The 14,847-nt window shown below is 36.4% G+C and overlaps 1 protein-coding gene across 2 annotated transcripts in view; it reads left to right on the forward strand.

Annotated features, from left to right (window-relative positions):
* Positions 1-14,847, forward strand: part of PAPLN (papilin, proteoglycan like sulfated glycoprotein) — a 1,077,292-nt gene that overhangs the window by 832,922 nt on the left and 229,523 nt on the right. For both annotated transcript variants that reach the window (XM_044074058.1, XM_044074059.1), the window contains one exon: positions 13,412-13,562. In XM_044074058.1, the coding sequence (XP_043929993.1) occupies positions 13,412-13,562 (151 nt within the window). The remainder of the gene's footprint in view (positions 1-13,411; positions 13,563-14,847) is intronic.

The raw sequence follows: 14,847 nt of genomic DNA on the forward strand, positions 1-14,847 counted from the left end.
TCTCAGCAGGGGAACCAGATTCTGCACCTTCAGCTGCAAACCCTGAACCTAGCAGCTTGGCTAATTACCTAATCTCTCCTTTACCACCCCTCAGTAAATCAGTGATGGATATCAGTTTAGAGGCTAGGAGGCCTAGTACTAGAAAATTTTATGCTGCAAAATGGAAAAGATTTTGTACCTGGAACCAATCTCAAGGGATGAGTGCAGTAGTGCCCAATTTGCCTCAGATTCTACAATATTTGACTGAGATGTTTCATAAGGGCTTGTCCTTTTCCTCCATCAAAATCCATGCCTCAGCCATTTCAGCTCATTATAACAAAGAGCATCCCCTCTTCTCTCACCCACTGCTCAAGCAGTTCCTCAGAAGGCCCAAAAATTTAAGGCCACCCAGGAGAGCACCAACTCCTGCCTGGGACTTTAACTTTGTCTTGGAGAAACTCACTCTTCCTCCTTTCGAGCCAGCTGCTACTGCAGATTTAAAATTCCTTTCCTGGAAAACAGCTTTCCTTTTAGCAATCACTTTTGCAAGATGGGTGCCTGAATTACAGGCCCTTATGGCAGTGGAGCCTTTCATCATCTTTCATGCGGACAGGGTGTCCCTCAGAACCAATCCCTCCTTCATGCCCAAGGTGGTATCCAGTGTGGCTCTTAATCAGTCCATTCATTTGCCTACCTTTTTTCCTAACCCACAGAACAAAGGGGAATGGATACTGCACTCCTTAGATGTGCACAGACAACTTAGATTCTACTTGGACAGGACTAAAACTAAAAGGAAATCTGAACAGCTGCTGGTGGCATTTGCTGCAGGGACAGAGGGGAAAGCTATTTCAAAGCAAACCATTTCAAAATGGATAGGCCACTGCATTCATTTCTGCTATAAGCACCATGGAAAACCTATCCCACAGGGCATCAGACCCCATTCGGCCAGGACTGCATATACCTCTACAGCCTTTCTCAGGGGGCGTACCTACAAGGGACACCTTCTAAGCTGCTACCTGGAGTTCTGTACATACTTTCACCAAGCATTATCATTTGCCAATTTTCTCTAAATCCAGAGCTGGTTTTCTGCCTCTGCAGTCTTGCAGGGCCTTATAGCTGGTCCTAATTCTATTTAAATTCCTCCACCCAACCTTAGCTTTGGGAATCCACCCAAATGTAATGACTGCAATAGTGAAACATGAAGAACATAGTACAGTTGTGTACACTTACCATAAATGTAGATGTTCGAGTGTATTCACTGTTGCAGTCCTGGTTACCCTCCCTCCAGCCCCCTGACTTATATTGTCTATACCTCTATTCTTGTTTACTATGCTTAAAGCTTTCTGGTGTATTTGCTTTTTGTTGGAGGTGTAACCTTGTATATAATTGCTTCCCATTATGGGGGCACCTGACATCTGGGGCAAGAAAAACTGATAAAATGGCATTGGCTGCATGCTTTATACCCCTAACTAGCTGACGTCATGGAAGATGAGACAGCAACCGACGCAGGACCCAAGACTTTGATAATCAGGCCAACTGAGAGATACCTGCAAGCAGATAACCCAAATGTAATGACTGCAACAGTGAATACACTCGAACATCTACATTTATGGTAAGTGTACACATACCTCTCAACCTGGAAACATCAAAAATCTGGACAAGGCCCATGAAAAATAGGTACAAATCTGTACACTGATTAACATAAAATTTACATACATAATTATGTAACCCCGCCCACTACAATGGAACTGTGGGATACCAACTTTCAAATGCAAACTGAAGAACGGACAACCAAAATATGACACCAGAGTCCCCCTGCAGCCATTCCAATGTCCCACTACCTGGATATTTCACCCCATTTACCATTAACACTAATGTGTGCATACTGCTTTACTTCTGCAGTGATTTGTATTTCATTTTTACATTTTATAGCACAATGCACAAACATTAAAAGACATCTGCTAATTAAACAAAGCAATGCTGTCTCACAATGAAAACAAATTTGGCATTAAAACTTCTCTGCCCTTGAAACTCACATTCATTGAAAGAGCATTGAAACCCACACCACATCCAAAGAAAATGCAATGCAGCACACTTGTTAGAGCACATTTTAAATCTATTGTTTGAACATTTTTCCAGTAGGCAATGAAACAAAATGCATGAACCAATAAAGACAAAACTGCTCAATTTAGAACATTTCCATCATACAAGTCTACTTCTACACCCATACAATATATATATACATATATATATATATATATATATATATATATATATATATATATATATATATATAAATGACAGTAGTGTAAGCCATAGGCATCTTGCACAGCTTCTTGCACTTATTTTCAATTTCAGTTTTTTTTTTTTTTTGGGGGGGGGGGGCAAAAGGCCAAAAACATGGACACATTGTAAACATTGCTTGTATAATTTTGGAAAATTGCTAGAATAAAATGTTCTATCACCACCATACATTTCACTGCAAAGTCTTGATCCCAGAACCCTGTGTACTACAGTCAGAGCAACGTACCACTATGTCAAATCAGCAGTTTCCTGTAAGATAGGAAGACTGAAACTTAAGTGGCTATCATTTAGTGAATTCAGTTCTCACTTCTCACCATAGCTCTCAAACTCTTAGCCCAAAAAACATGGACAAAGCCAATAATGGGGTAATACAGAATTCAGTTCTCACTTCTCACCATAGGTCTCAAACTCTTAGCCCAAAAAACCTGGACAAAGCCAATAATGGAGTAATACAGAATTCAGTTCTCACTTCTCACCATAGCTCTTTCAACGTCCTAGCACAAAAAATATGGACAAAGCCAATAATGGGGGAATACAGCCCCAAAATAGGGACAAATTTCAAATACTTATCAACTTAAAAAATTGCTAGAATAAAAGGTTTTGTATTACCATTTATTTTCTGAAGAATGTGAAGTCTGAAATTCAAATGCCTGTCATTATTTAGGGAATTCAACCCTTCAGTGATTTCTTTGCCATAAAAATCCTGAAAAACACAGATTTTATGAGGAACAGATAAAACATATGAGGCATAAATTCACAAGTGGTGGTGGCTATGGACTTTAGGCTCTTTTTACCTTGTACCCAAGGTACAGGGTTTGAGCCTGAGTACCTCTAGCCACCAGATGTATTAAGATTGGGGCATTTTCTCACTCACACACCTGCCACTACCACTTCCATATCTCAGCTCTGAGAATTTGTAGCAAATATTTTGTATCTAAGCTCTAACTTTTCTGAAACATGAATCATTGTACAACAGAGCTCAGAAATTCAGTTACCATAGATCAAATATGTAAGATACCATATGGTCATTCACAGAATATACATTTATAAGCCAGCTAAAGGGATTGACAAATCTATAGCCAAAGACATTCATTTTTAGAGTATTTCTAATAATCATGGCACAAACTCTCCGCTTGGCTCTCAGTAAGAGTAGTAGACAGTGTCGTTTCTTAGACAGGATAAACAAGTGTCTGGGGTACTCCTTTAGGACAGTTGGTTGTTCAACTGTTTTTTTTTTCATATTTTCATGATGACTCAGCAGGATTTGTTTTTTTTTTAAACAGAAATAAATGTCAACTGAAAGAAACATTAATTTTATGCACAAACACTTAAATGGCTGAAATACTTAAGAACAATTTTAACAAGTGATCAAAGGAACTGTAAGATGCCTAGCCATATATGTGCCTTAGTAGACACACTGAAAAGTTGTTGCTGTTGCTTAATACATTGATATGATGAATTTTGTGCAGTAAGTCCACGTTGTACAGCCCAAATATTTTTTTCCACAGCTTGTCTACACAGTACATGCAGTCTAAATATTTTCTGCATATCATATCTACAAAACTGATTGTATTATTTTACAATTATTCACTTTTTATAAGTTCCTCTGGGTTAGAGACAACAGTTCTTTATTGTAAAAAAAAAAATGTTAACTTCAGGATTGTAGTTAATTTACATGGTTATTATAATAATAGAATGCAAACTCCGTATATCGCAACTTCGCAGCATTCAGTTCAAAACGCACTTCCGTTCAATAACGGCCAACCAGCCAGAAAATGCAACAGTTTAATGATTCTGCAACTAGCCATCAATAATAGACACTGTCTGTTCAAGCACAACTTGCAACCAGCCAGAAATGCAGCAGTTTAACTGTTCAATAACGGACACTTTCTGGCTTGCACCTCGCCTACCAGCCAGAAACTGTAGCAACCAAAGAAAATGACACACTCACACACACACAGTTTAAGTGAAAACAGTACCTTATTTGCAGAGCAGCTTTGCAGCAGTTGTTTGTTTCCCCAAGCAGCACCTCCATTCTGAAAAATAAGCTTGCAGAAAAAGTTAAATAAACTCTCGCTCTGTCCTTGCAGGTTTAAACTCTCTCTATGTTCGCCCAAACCTCTGTTCCTTGCTGTGCACAGTGCACTCCATTCAGAAAAATAAACTTACCGTGCAGAAAAGTAAAATAAACTCTCTCTCTCTATTGCTGCATTCATGCAGAAACCTGGAAAGCTCAATTCCCTCGTTCTTTACATCTCTCCATTCAAACAGCCAGAAAGCTAATTTCTGACAGGCTGATGGAGCTAACGTCATCACGCACATAATGACATCAGCTGAAAAGCGCGAAATAAAAAAAATTAGAAATAAAGCTAGAAAAAAATCGGAAATGAAGGGGTGCCACTCGGGAATCGTGGCACCCCATTATTTGGACCCCCAAAACTAATTTTTTACCGAGTAATTCGGTATGGTTGGGAGGTATGTGTGTACACAACTGTACTTTTCAAGTCCCAGCCTTTCTAATTCTGACAATAACTTATTGAATATTACCTTCTCCATTATTTTTCCACAACATGAAAGTAGATGTAGACGTAAGAGTCAGTATGCATGTTTCCAGTCTTGAGGAATCTCCCCATATTTATATGACCTAGTAAATAATAAATATAATGGTACTGTAAGTCCTTGCCCAAGTGTTCTCAGATCATTATAACTAATTCAGTCTCCTCACCGAGCTTTGTTTGGATTCAGTTTGCATAGTTAGTTCTTTTTCAATATAATATAATTTGTTTTCAGTATCTGAGTTTACCTGGATGTCACTTGGACAACTTATCGCTCCCTTTGTGGAGCCAAACTATTTTGCATAAGATTTTGTAAATATGCCTATAATCTGTTATGTCTGATAATGAATTTTAGAATCTACACACAAATTTGAGGCTACTTTTGAAACATTTAGTTTACTTGAAAAATAAATTAGTGAAGTATAGAAAAAAGCTAATTTTCACCATGGAATTTGTATATATTTTTTTCAGAACGTAGGACTGCAGTTATGGAAGAAGAAACTAAGCAGTTCAGAACATCTGACAGAGGAGCTTGAGCTAAATATTTTTTTTCTGATTGTAATTAAGTGCTTGAGACTGGCTAGAAACCGGTCACCAGCAGAAAACCTCAGGGATCCTTGATGGGTCCACTCCTAATTGTCATCTACTTCTCAGAAGTCAAAGCTAATGTCAAGGATATCATAGATTTTCCCCATGACACTAACATCCTGCAAGATGTTATAACACAGACAAATGACTGTTACCACCATCATAGTTTAAAACTCAATGCCAAGAAGTACGTTATAGTGCCCTTTGGGAAAACGTCCATACAACCTAATTACCACATCGATAAAACACCCCTAAGAGCTGACCTGGTAGTTGGGATCTTGGAACATATGTGGACAGTAATCCGGCCTTCAACCAGTACTCATCCAAGATAGTAAGAAAGTTATTATCTGTTGCCCAACTTATAAGTAAGGGTATGGAATACAGGTCCAAAGAATGTATACTACCACTTTACTCGGCCATTATCAGACCCATCATTGAGTACAATGCCCCCTTCGACATGTACCTGACCAGCCATTTGCAACAGTTGGAACACCCACAGAGGTTCCTCACCAGGGACATCCATGGTATTAGCACACTGTCCTACACAAATCACCTTAAGGTCCTATCTCTGTACTCAGTCTTCTACAGGTTACAGGGAGGTAATGTATGCCTGACATATAATGCATTCTCACATCCAGTCCTGATGGAGCTTTTGCACATCCACAAAACAAAAAGCACTAGAAATACTAAATCTAAGAATTTAAACTTTACCCGTGACATAAATAGCACATGCTGCTGTGGCAGATATGTTAAACACATTCACATGACATGTAATAGACTCCCCATCCATGAGAAGCAGAGTTAATCTCTGACCCTATTCAAATGTAACCTTGACAATCAGATGAGAAATTGTAATTTCACGCCCAGTCTGATCCCCATGTCTCTAATGGACAAAGGTAGACAGAAAGCAAAATATTGCCTAACATACCCCCACATGCACACGCATAAAGCCATTAGCCACCTCCAAACTAACATACCCCTTATATTAGACACCCAAGGTACATGGGGCCACACAATTGGGTTGGATTGCATAGCTAGGCTTATAAATGCGCTGGTGGTCTTTAGCCTAATATGTACCTATGAGCCTATAAAAAAATATATGACAAAAGAAATGTATGGACACGGGGTAGGAGGCATTGGTGACATTTGATGTGCAAGAGAGAAAAATGCAGCATATTTCAAATGTCATAACTGTTAATGGGAATCACGCAAAAGTGGGGCAACCTAAAGTATGTTTTTTGAGGGGATGAGAAGCACTTGGTGCAAGATTAATATAAAAAATGATGTGATCAATGTGGGGAAAGGGGATATACCAAAAAAATTGTAGGTTTGAGTGTAGAAAATGCAATGAATTTGGACATTTTTGGTTCAGTTGTCCCTTACTAGAAAAGGAAAGGTTAAAAGAAGAAGAGAATATTTCAGACAATCTGACCATAATATAGCTGAAGATAATGGTGGAAAAATATTATGAAGGAGATAGCTGAAGAAGAAAATGTAACTAGTATGAAGATAGATGATGGGAATAAGGTAGAAAATATTTTACATATTGATTATATAAAACTAGATATGCAGCACTATAAAGTCAAGAAAGGGAAGAGGGGAGATCTGAAACAAGAGAACAAGAAGAAAATGATGATAAGTTATTTGGAGGGAAAATATGGACAAGTAAAAAAAAAAAAGAAAAAAATGAAAATAAAACAGACAAAAAAGCAAAAGAGATAACCTAAGAATATTAGCACCAAATGTAAGCTGCAAAATGTTATTAGAGGTGTGGTAGTGACTGAATGGTGTAAAATAAGTAGGGAGGTAATAGGTTTATTAGATATAAGATGTGTGAAGGAAGGAATAGGAGTGAGGCAACTGGATTAAAAAGATTATATGGTACTTAGAGAGTAATATGTGTTCAAGAATAGGGTTTTTAAAGTGATGGGATAAGGATAATGGATGTGATGGTAGTAGTGCCTGGGAGAGTAATATGTGATATAAGGCAAAAGGAAAGATGTACAGGGATAATTGTAGTTTATGTATACAACTGTGACAACCGTGCCCCTGGCCCAGCAATCAAGGAGCCTCAATCCTCACCACTAATACCAGGGAGGACATCTCATATAAGAGGAAAGGATGATAAATACACACAGTAAAGTACAATTTCCCTTAAGTGCACATAGAGATCACATCAGTCTGGGGCCGGTTGCTCCCTTGCTCTTCAAGTCCCCAACAAGACTCTCCACTGGCACAGCTATAGGGCCCAGATCTCAGCCTAGCTGGCAAGCTAACCTCCAGTACCCTCTCTGTACCACCAGTGATTCATGTCCCTGCCCAGGTAGCTGACACACCACACACAGTTTGAGATAAGTATTTATACAACTTCACAGGCGCTCCTGGGAAAGGCTGACACGGATTCTCCATCTGTGCCCCTTTAACCAGACTATACGGTAGTAATTTCTGCCACCACCAGCTAATACTTATCAGCTACCCAAAGGCCCTTAATAAGGTGTCCAATTATCACTGTGTAATATTGTTATCCAATTGGTAATGTGACTATTCAGTCTAAAGCTTATTAGAGTGGCTTATTACAATAAACTCTATAAATATGCAATGTACTCTAGAGCTTACTTATCTCTACACAAACCAGCCACAGGTAAAAGGTTTTAAAAATATTTAATAATAAATAATTAAAAACACAAGACAATACTACTACATCACAGTGATAGCTAAGAGTTCAGAGATCACACAGAAATTTAAAATAATACAGAAGGACAGGTCTGATGTCAAAGAAAAAACACGTAATCTAACTTTCTAATCTTTTGCTATTCTTAAGAGAAAACACAGTGCTACAATTCTACTTACATACATATAGAGCATAAGCAGTGCTAGGGTTGATGGTCCAAGACAAAATGCTTATAGTCTGTCTCTCTCAGCAATAGTTTTTAAACTCACTAATAAACATTTCTGCTAAGGCCCTCCCAGATTACCTCATTTTGACACTTTGGTTTTCCCAGTATACACATTACATCATTTTGACACTTAGTCTGCAGTTCCCAGGCCAACAAACTGCATTATTTAGCAATCTAACACCTGCTCAGGAAACTACAACAATAAAAGACATTTCACTTGTACACTCTAGCAATTATTCCCTAAGTTAAGACAATAGAAAGAATGTGTTCAGCCATCCGCTTTGGCACCACTATTTAGATAATTCTAACTTTAAAGAACATTTGAATGCTTGGCTTAGTTTTCCTTACAGCTGAGGGGAATGTTGCAACAATCTTGAAGTTCATATTTTACAGTGTTTTCTTTCATTTAAGAACCCAAGCCTATATTTTACATTTATATATACAAATGATAGAATTATGTATCAAATTCTATTTGACTAGGCTGGCAGCCTTCTCCCATCTTCCCCCAATTTTCACAACAACAATATGATGTAGAGAAAAAAAGATATTTGAACACCTTAAAAAATGTTTTCCTTGATTATTATGGTGGGAGGTTTTAACTGCTATCTAGGAAAAGAGAGGGAAATAAAAGATATTAAAGTAATACAGAAGCTGTAAGATATAGAGGGTTCATAAATGTATGAAAGAAGCAACATGTGGGGTAGAAATGGCCATGTTTTCAGATCATAAGGTGATATGGGCTAGAAAAAGGGATGATAGGGAAGTAATAAAAGAAGGGGAGGGGATAAAAAGACTCACTGCTGAGATTGCTTAATCAAATGAGATGAAAGAATACATAATTTTATAGGAACAGTATATGACAATGACTGTGCATTATGAAAACTGGACAGACTGGCGGAGTGCTTATAAAGAAAATAAAATAAATATTATGATTGCTGAAAAAAGACTGAAGCAAAGGAGTATGAGAGTGTATAATAAAATTATAAAAAGACATGAAAGCATAGAACCAGTTGATGATACAATAAGAGAAATAGAAAGAGTTGTATGAAAAAATAGACAACAAGTTAAAACATGTTGCTTGCTCAATTTTTTTAAATGAAAAAATAGGAAGTTTCACCATTTTGTGAAAAGAGGTAAAAATAAAAACAGGAAGAATGGATGTAGTGTTTGATGAAGGAAATATTAGATATAAGCAGAGAGAAAGTGTGGAAAATTTGCTGGTAGAAAATATGAAGAAGAAACAGGAGAAGAAGTATGGATTATAGAAAAAATCTGAAAATGTTAGTTCTGTAGAAAAAGATTGCTATGAGAGAAATAGAAGAAATAATAAAAGAAGTAGTGACAAATCAGCACCAGGACAAGATGGATAAGGTTATGAATATTATAAAGAAATGAATGAAAATTAATAATTAATTTTCTGTAAAATATTAAATGACTGTGAAGAGAAATACATAACAGATGAAGGTATTTGTGGTGGAGTAATTTAGTTCATATGAAAAAAAGATGAGAGAAAATATATAAATAATTGGAGAACAATAACACTGGGAAATAAAACCTATATAAAATCTGTATGAAAGTAAGACAAAAAAAGAATGCAGAAGATTTTGGATGAAGTCATAGGAGAATGAGGTTTGGAATCAAGGGGAGAGGGGTGAAGAAAATATTAATAGTAAGAGAAGTAACAGGTACGAGTTTGAAAGAAAATAAGGAAGTAAAGTTGATGACATGATGTGGAAAAGGTGTCTGCAAAGGTTAGTCATGAAGCAATGTGGAAGATTCTAGAGACATATGAGAGAGAAGAAAAAAATGTATTATAAAAATATGTTATGAAATCTCATAAATGAAAGGTATGGTAAAAGGATGGATGGGAGAAAAGGTAAAACTTAGGAGAGGAGTTAAACAAGGATGTTCATTTAGTTATGTATCTGTCTTTACTAGTAATGAATACAGTAACTCAAATATGTATGCATGAAATGAAAGAAGCAAAATTTGAGATGGGAAATGAGTTGTAATATTGATTTGTCTGTCCTATGCAGATGATTTAGTGACTGTGGCTAAAAATAAGATATGGATAAGTGATGTTGTAGTACGAGTGGAGGAATTATTAAATAAAGCTGGGTTACAGTTAAGCAAAGTAAAAAGCAAATAGTTTGGAAAAAGCTAAGAAAATAAGTAGAATATATTATACTAGGAAGGAAACAAGTGTGTTAGGAGTGAAATTTGGAGAGTATTAATATGTAACAGAACAGTAAACAATTTTGCAAGAAAAAATGGAGAAGTTTTAATTTATTGTTTAACAAAAGTGTATGTGTTAAATATGCACATATTAGGAAAACATGTATATTTAGGGGGTGTACATGTTTCCAGCTAAAATACAGGAAGAGGTGTTTTATTTCATTTAGAGATCAAGACTGAATCCATTAAAAAGAGGGATGATATACAATAAAAAAGAAGGATATCTGAATCTAAAAAAAATCCTACAATGTACTTCACATCCATGCATTTTTTCTAAGTAATAAAGAAAGTGAGAGAGAGAGAGTTCCTAATGATGGGGAAAATGTTATATGAAAGGTGAAGAAATATAGAAATATGAAAGAGAAAAAATAAACAGTAAAAGGAAAGACTATGAAAACGTAAAATTATGGAAGATAAAAATCAACGAGAGTGGTGAAAACAGAAAATTATGGTTTAGCAATATTATGGAGAAATGCTGTATGGTATATCCTTGGATAGAATTAAAAGAAGATGTAAAAATGCTGTAAAGAATAGAGGGAAAATATTTGAGAACTTTTATGATGCAGAGGGTTTCCTGTAGAAAAGAAATTGTTGGATAAGTTACTAGTTAGAGGTAATATGAAATATAAGGTAATGAAAGAAGGAAAATATGATGAGTGTAATGAGGAAGAAAAAAAACATTATTTTTGAATGTTAAAATGTGAACAGTTTTTGAGAAGTTTTTAAAAAGAATATAAATGGGAAGAATTTAAAATATAACAATGGGCATGATATTATATGGTAAATATGAGAAAGAAAAATGTGAAGTTGATCACTAGAACAAAATATTGCTTGTAGCAATCTGGAGATTATGGGAAAGAATATGTGAATGATTATTGTACAATAAAAATAGAGATGATAAAGGCATGCTAGATGAAATAAAAAGATGGTTGTGGGGATATATAAAGACATTTTAAGGAATAGTTCATGTTACCATACAAAAATCATTTTTTGTGTTTTTTTCCTGAAAAGATGAAAAATAGAAATTGTTTTTTTCTGTATAGATTATATGTTAAGGTGAAGAAAAAATTTAAAAAATGACAAGGTATGTTATGAATATGAATGTGCAAATAATGTAAAGAAGTGAAAATAACAAAAGATGTAAATAAAGCAATCCCTACTCGTCTTGACAATTGCCATGAGGTCTTTTACATCCACCTCAGCTTCCACCAACGCAGGCAGATGGGACCCTGGCTTAATGTCTTATTCAATGGATAGCACACTCAAGAGTGCAGCACCTTCCTTATACGTACTGGAAATGTGCACTCCCTCCTCCTAAAAACAAAATGTTTTACCGTCTCCTCTAAACTATCATTATATCTTACATTTGTTCTTCTAGCCCAGACTGTGACTGAAACATGTCTGTGAGAATTAGTTGAATTTCTTGGATCACAATTTATTACATAAATGCAATACATAGTTAATGAATCCATTCATCCATCCACAACTCCTTTTGCCCATCTTTGCACATGGGATCAGGGTGTCACTTCAACAGTGGTAATCATCTAGAGCCAAGTTTGCATTGATGGGTGGCTAGCTATCCCATGGTAGAATAGGGTTAGTGAATGATTAAATAAAAAAATATTTAAAATCAATGTGGGAGTTGTTCTACACATTTTGCTTCTGTTGTACCTTCCACTTTAATGCAGATTAAAATATAAATACATTGAAGTTAGCACCAATCATCTTTGCAAATCTCATGATTTGCTTCAAGGGCACTGGCATTCATATTTTTCAGCAAAGTATGTAGTTTTGGCATTAGACGACATTTTGTCTGTTGTTTTTCAAAATGTAGCTTGTAGAAGCATTGATTTGTCTTTCATGTGGCATTCCATCTGTTATGTGACAAGGTTTCAACTTACACAGAGATGAGTATTCGAAAATGTGTTTTCATGTACTTTTCTCCATACGTGCGGATCAACGATCGTAACTGATTTAATATGTGTTTGAGACATGGATGCTAAAAAATTCACCTCGAGAGCAAAATTTGATAGGTGAATCTTGTCATTCCTGTTGACAACATATAATATAGGGTTATGAGTGCCGACCCACTAATAATTCTTTGTAATGTTTGGAGATTTATATTTTTCATGTATTTCAAATCAATCAAAGCTAAGATTTAAAAAAATGTGATGTGTTGTTCTAGGTTTGAATGTCAGCAAAGCAGTGGGGAATTGGATGATGTCTTTATGCATTCCCTGTCTAAGGGAAGCAGCTGTAATCAAAGTACTGTATGCACTTTAGCAGATTGCAAGCAGGAATGGGAACTGAAATAAAGCTGTTTCATGCCCTGCTGCTGCTACTTACTGGTCAGCACTGTCTGTTTTTATTGCAGTCCTGACCTTAATGCATAGGGGTGCATAACAGTTGTTAAGCATACCTCTACACATTGTTAAGGTCAGGACTCATGCTATAGCAACACTAAACCAGGATGTAATTTAGCCTTTTGTTGTTGTTGTTGTTAGAGTAATCACTGGGCTCCATGCATTATGTTTGGTTCCATTCTTACATTTCAAACAGGCTAACCTCTGCTTATACAAAACCTTATCTAAGGACATTTATTATTTGCTTTCTTTGTTTGTTTTTCTGAACTTTCTTTGTTTCCTGGTTGGTTTTGGTGGCACTTCATATGGTCCCCAGATAATTGCATTAACCAGGATAATAAAAAAATAAATCAGGTATTTACCTGTAATTAATAAAATAATGTATAATTTACTGTGGCTGAGTCAAGCAGAATATTGGTTTGAGTCAAACAGGGAACTTTGTGATCATTAACCTCAGAATGTTTTGGTTGTATTCCATACATTTTTTTAGTGTTCAAAGAGCTGCGGTTCAGGACTCAGGGAACGACAGGTGATATGTGCAGATAATGATCGCAACTTTTATGGACCTGAAAACTGCAATGAAAGAGACCGTCCTGCTATTGTGGAAAAATGTAACACTCAAAGCTGCTATCTACCACAACGTAAGTATTTATAGTTTCTAAAGTGCACATATATACAGATAGAATAATAGATATATAGATATATAGATAGATTTAGATCTCAATATATAATTTAGATCTCAATATATAGAAAGATACATAAATACTAACATACATACTGTTGTACCATATGTCTACCACTTGTGAATATTGTCCCTGAACATGGGACATTAGTATCACTATGGGTTATTCCTGGGCAGAAAAAGAAAATCAAATCAGTAAATCTTCTTAATTTTTAATAGTTATTTTTATGTTTTTCATATGTCCAGAATCCATGCAGTAAAGATCAGCACTCCAAGATGTCTAGAAAGCCACATGGTCAATGACACACTGGGTGAGAAAAACAGAATTAGACTGCATATATTGTTTTGACCATGTGTGCATTTTACCATGTGTGCATTTTTTCTAATTTATTCATTAACTAGATAAGTGAACTTGTCTTTTGACGAACCTTTTTAAGACAAGAAGAGCTCCAAGGGCAAGGGTAAAAGCAATATGTAGATACAGTTTAGAGGAAGTAATTTAACAAGCATATTCCTGGAAACTGGAATAGAAAACCTACTAAGGCAACATATGAATAACACTGGCAGTAACTGGTAATCAGGACTGGATTCCAAAGACTGGAGTTGTAAGGAATAAAGTTTATTTACATGAGGGACATACCTCATAGTGAGGTACACTTAAGAAGTATGCTGGCTTCTCTGTCTACTTTAAGTTCAGCTTTACATTTCCTAATCATAGGATCATAGGAAGTTACTAGGCTATTGGCCCTGAGGCCCTTACAAGCCAAGGCAAGAATTTAGCCCATGTTCCAACAAGTCAGCACCCTATACCACTGTGCAGCAGGGACATAGGTGGAATCCCAGGGGTGTATTTTCTGTTCCCCATCCAGTTATCTAGGTTGCGCTTAAAAAGGTTTAATGAGGTACTCTGCATAACATGGAGGGGGAGTCTATTCCACAAAAGGGGGAGTCTCTGGGACACAAATCTGTCCCGTCAACAAGTCCTATTGATGTCACACACAGGTTGAGGTCTCGTGTGTGGGTTACTCGAGTGGACCTTGACTTGGGGATATGCAGCAGTCCCATCAGGGGTCTGAGATTGTTTTGTATGCCAGACAAAGGTCACCTCTGAGGAGTCTGTAGGAGACTGAGTAGAGGAACAGGTTTTTTAGCCTATCTGTGTAGGGTAGATGTTTGAGGTCCTGGATTCTTCGAGTGAAGAATCTATGTGGTGTCTCTAGCTGCTGCATGGGCTTTGCAAAGTA

Source organism: Protopterus annectens, chromosome 6.part0 (assembly GCF_019279795.1).
Source record: "Protopterus annectens isolate FY-2018-M chromosome 6.part0, PAN1.0, whole genome shotgun sequence".
Taxonomy (NCBI): Eukaryota; Metazoa; Chordata; order Ceratodontiformes; family Protopteridae; genus Protopterus; species Protopterus annectens.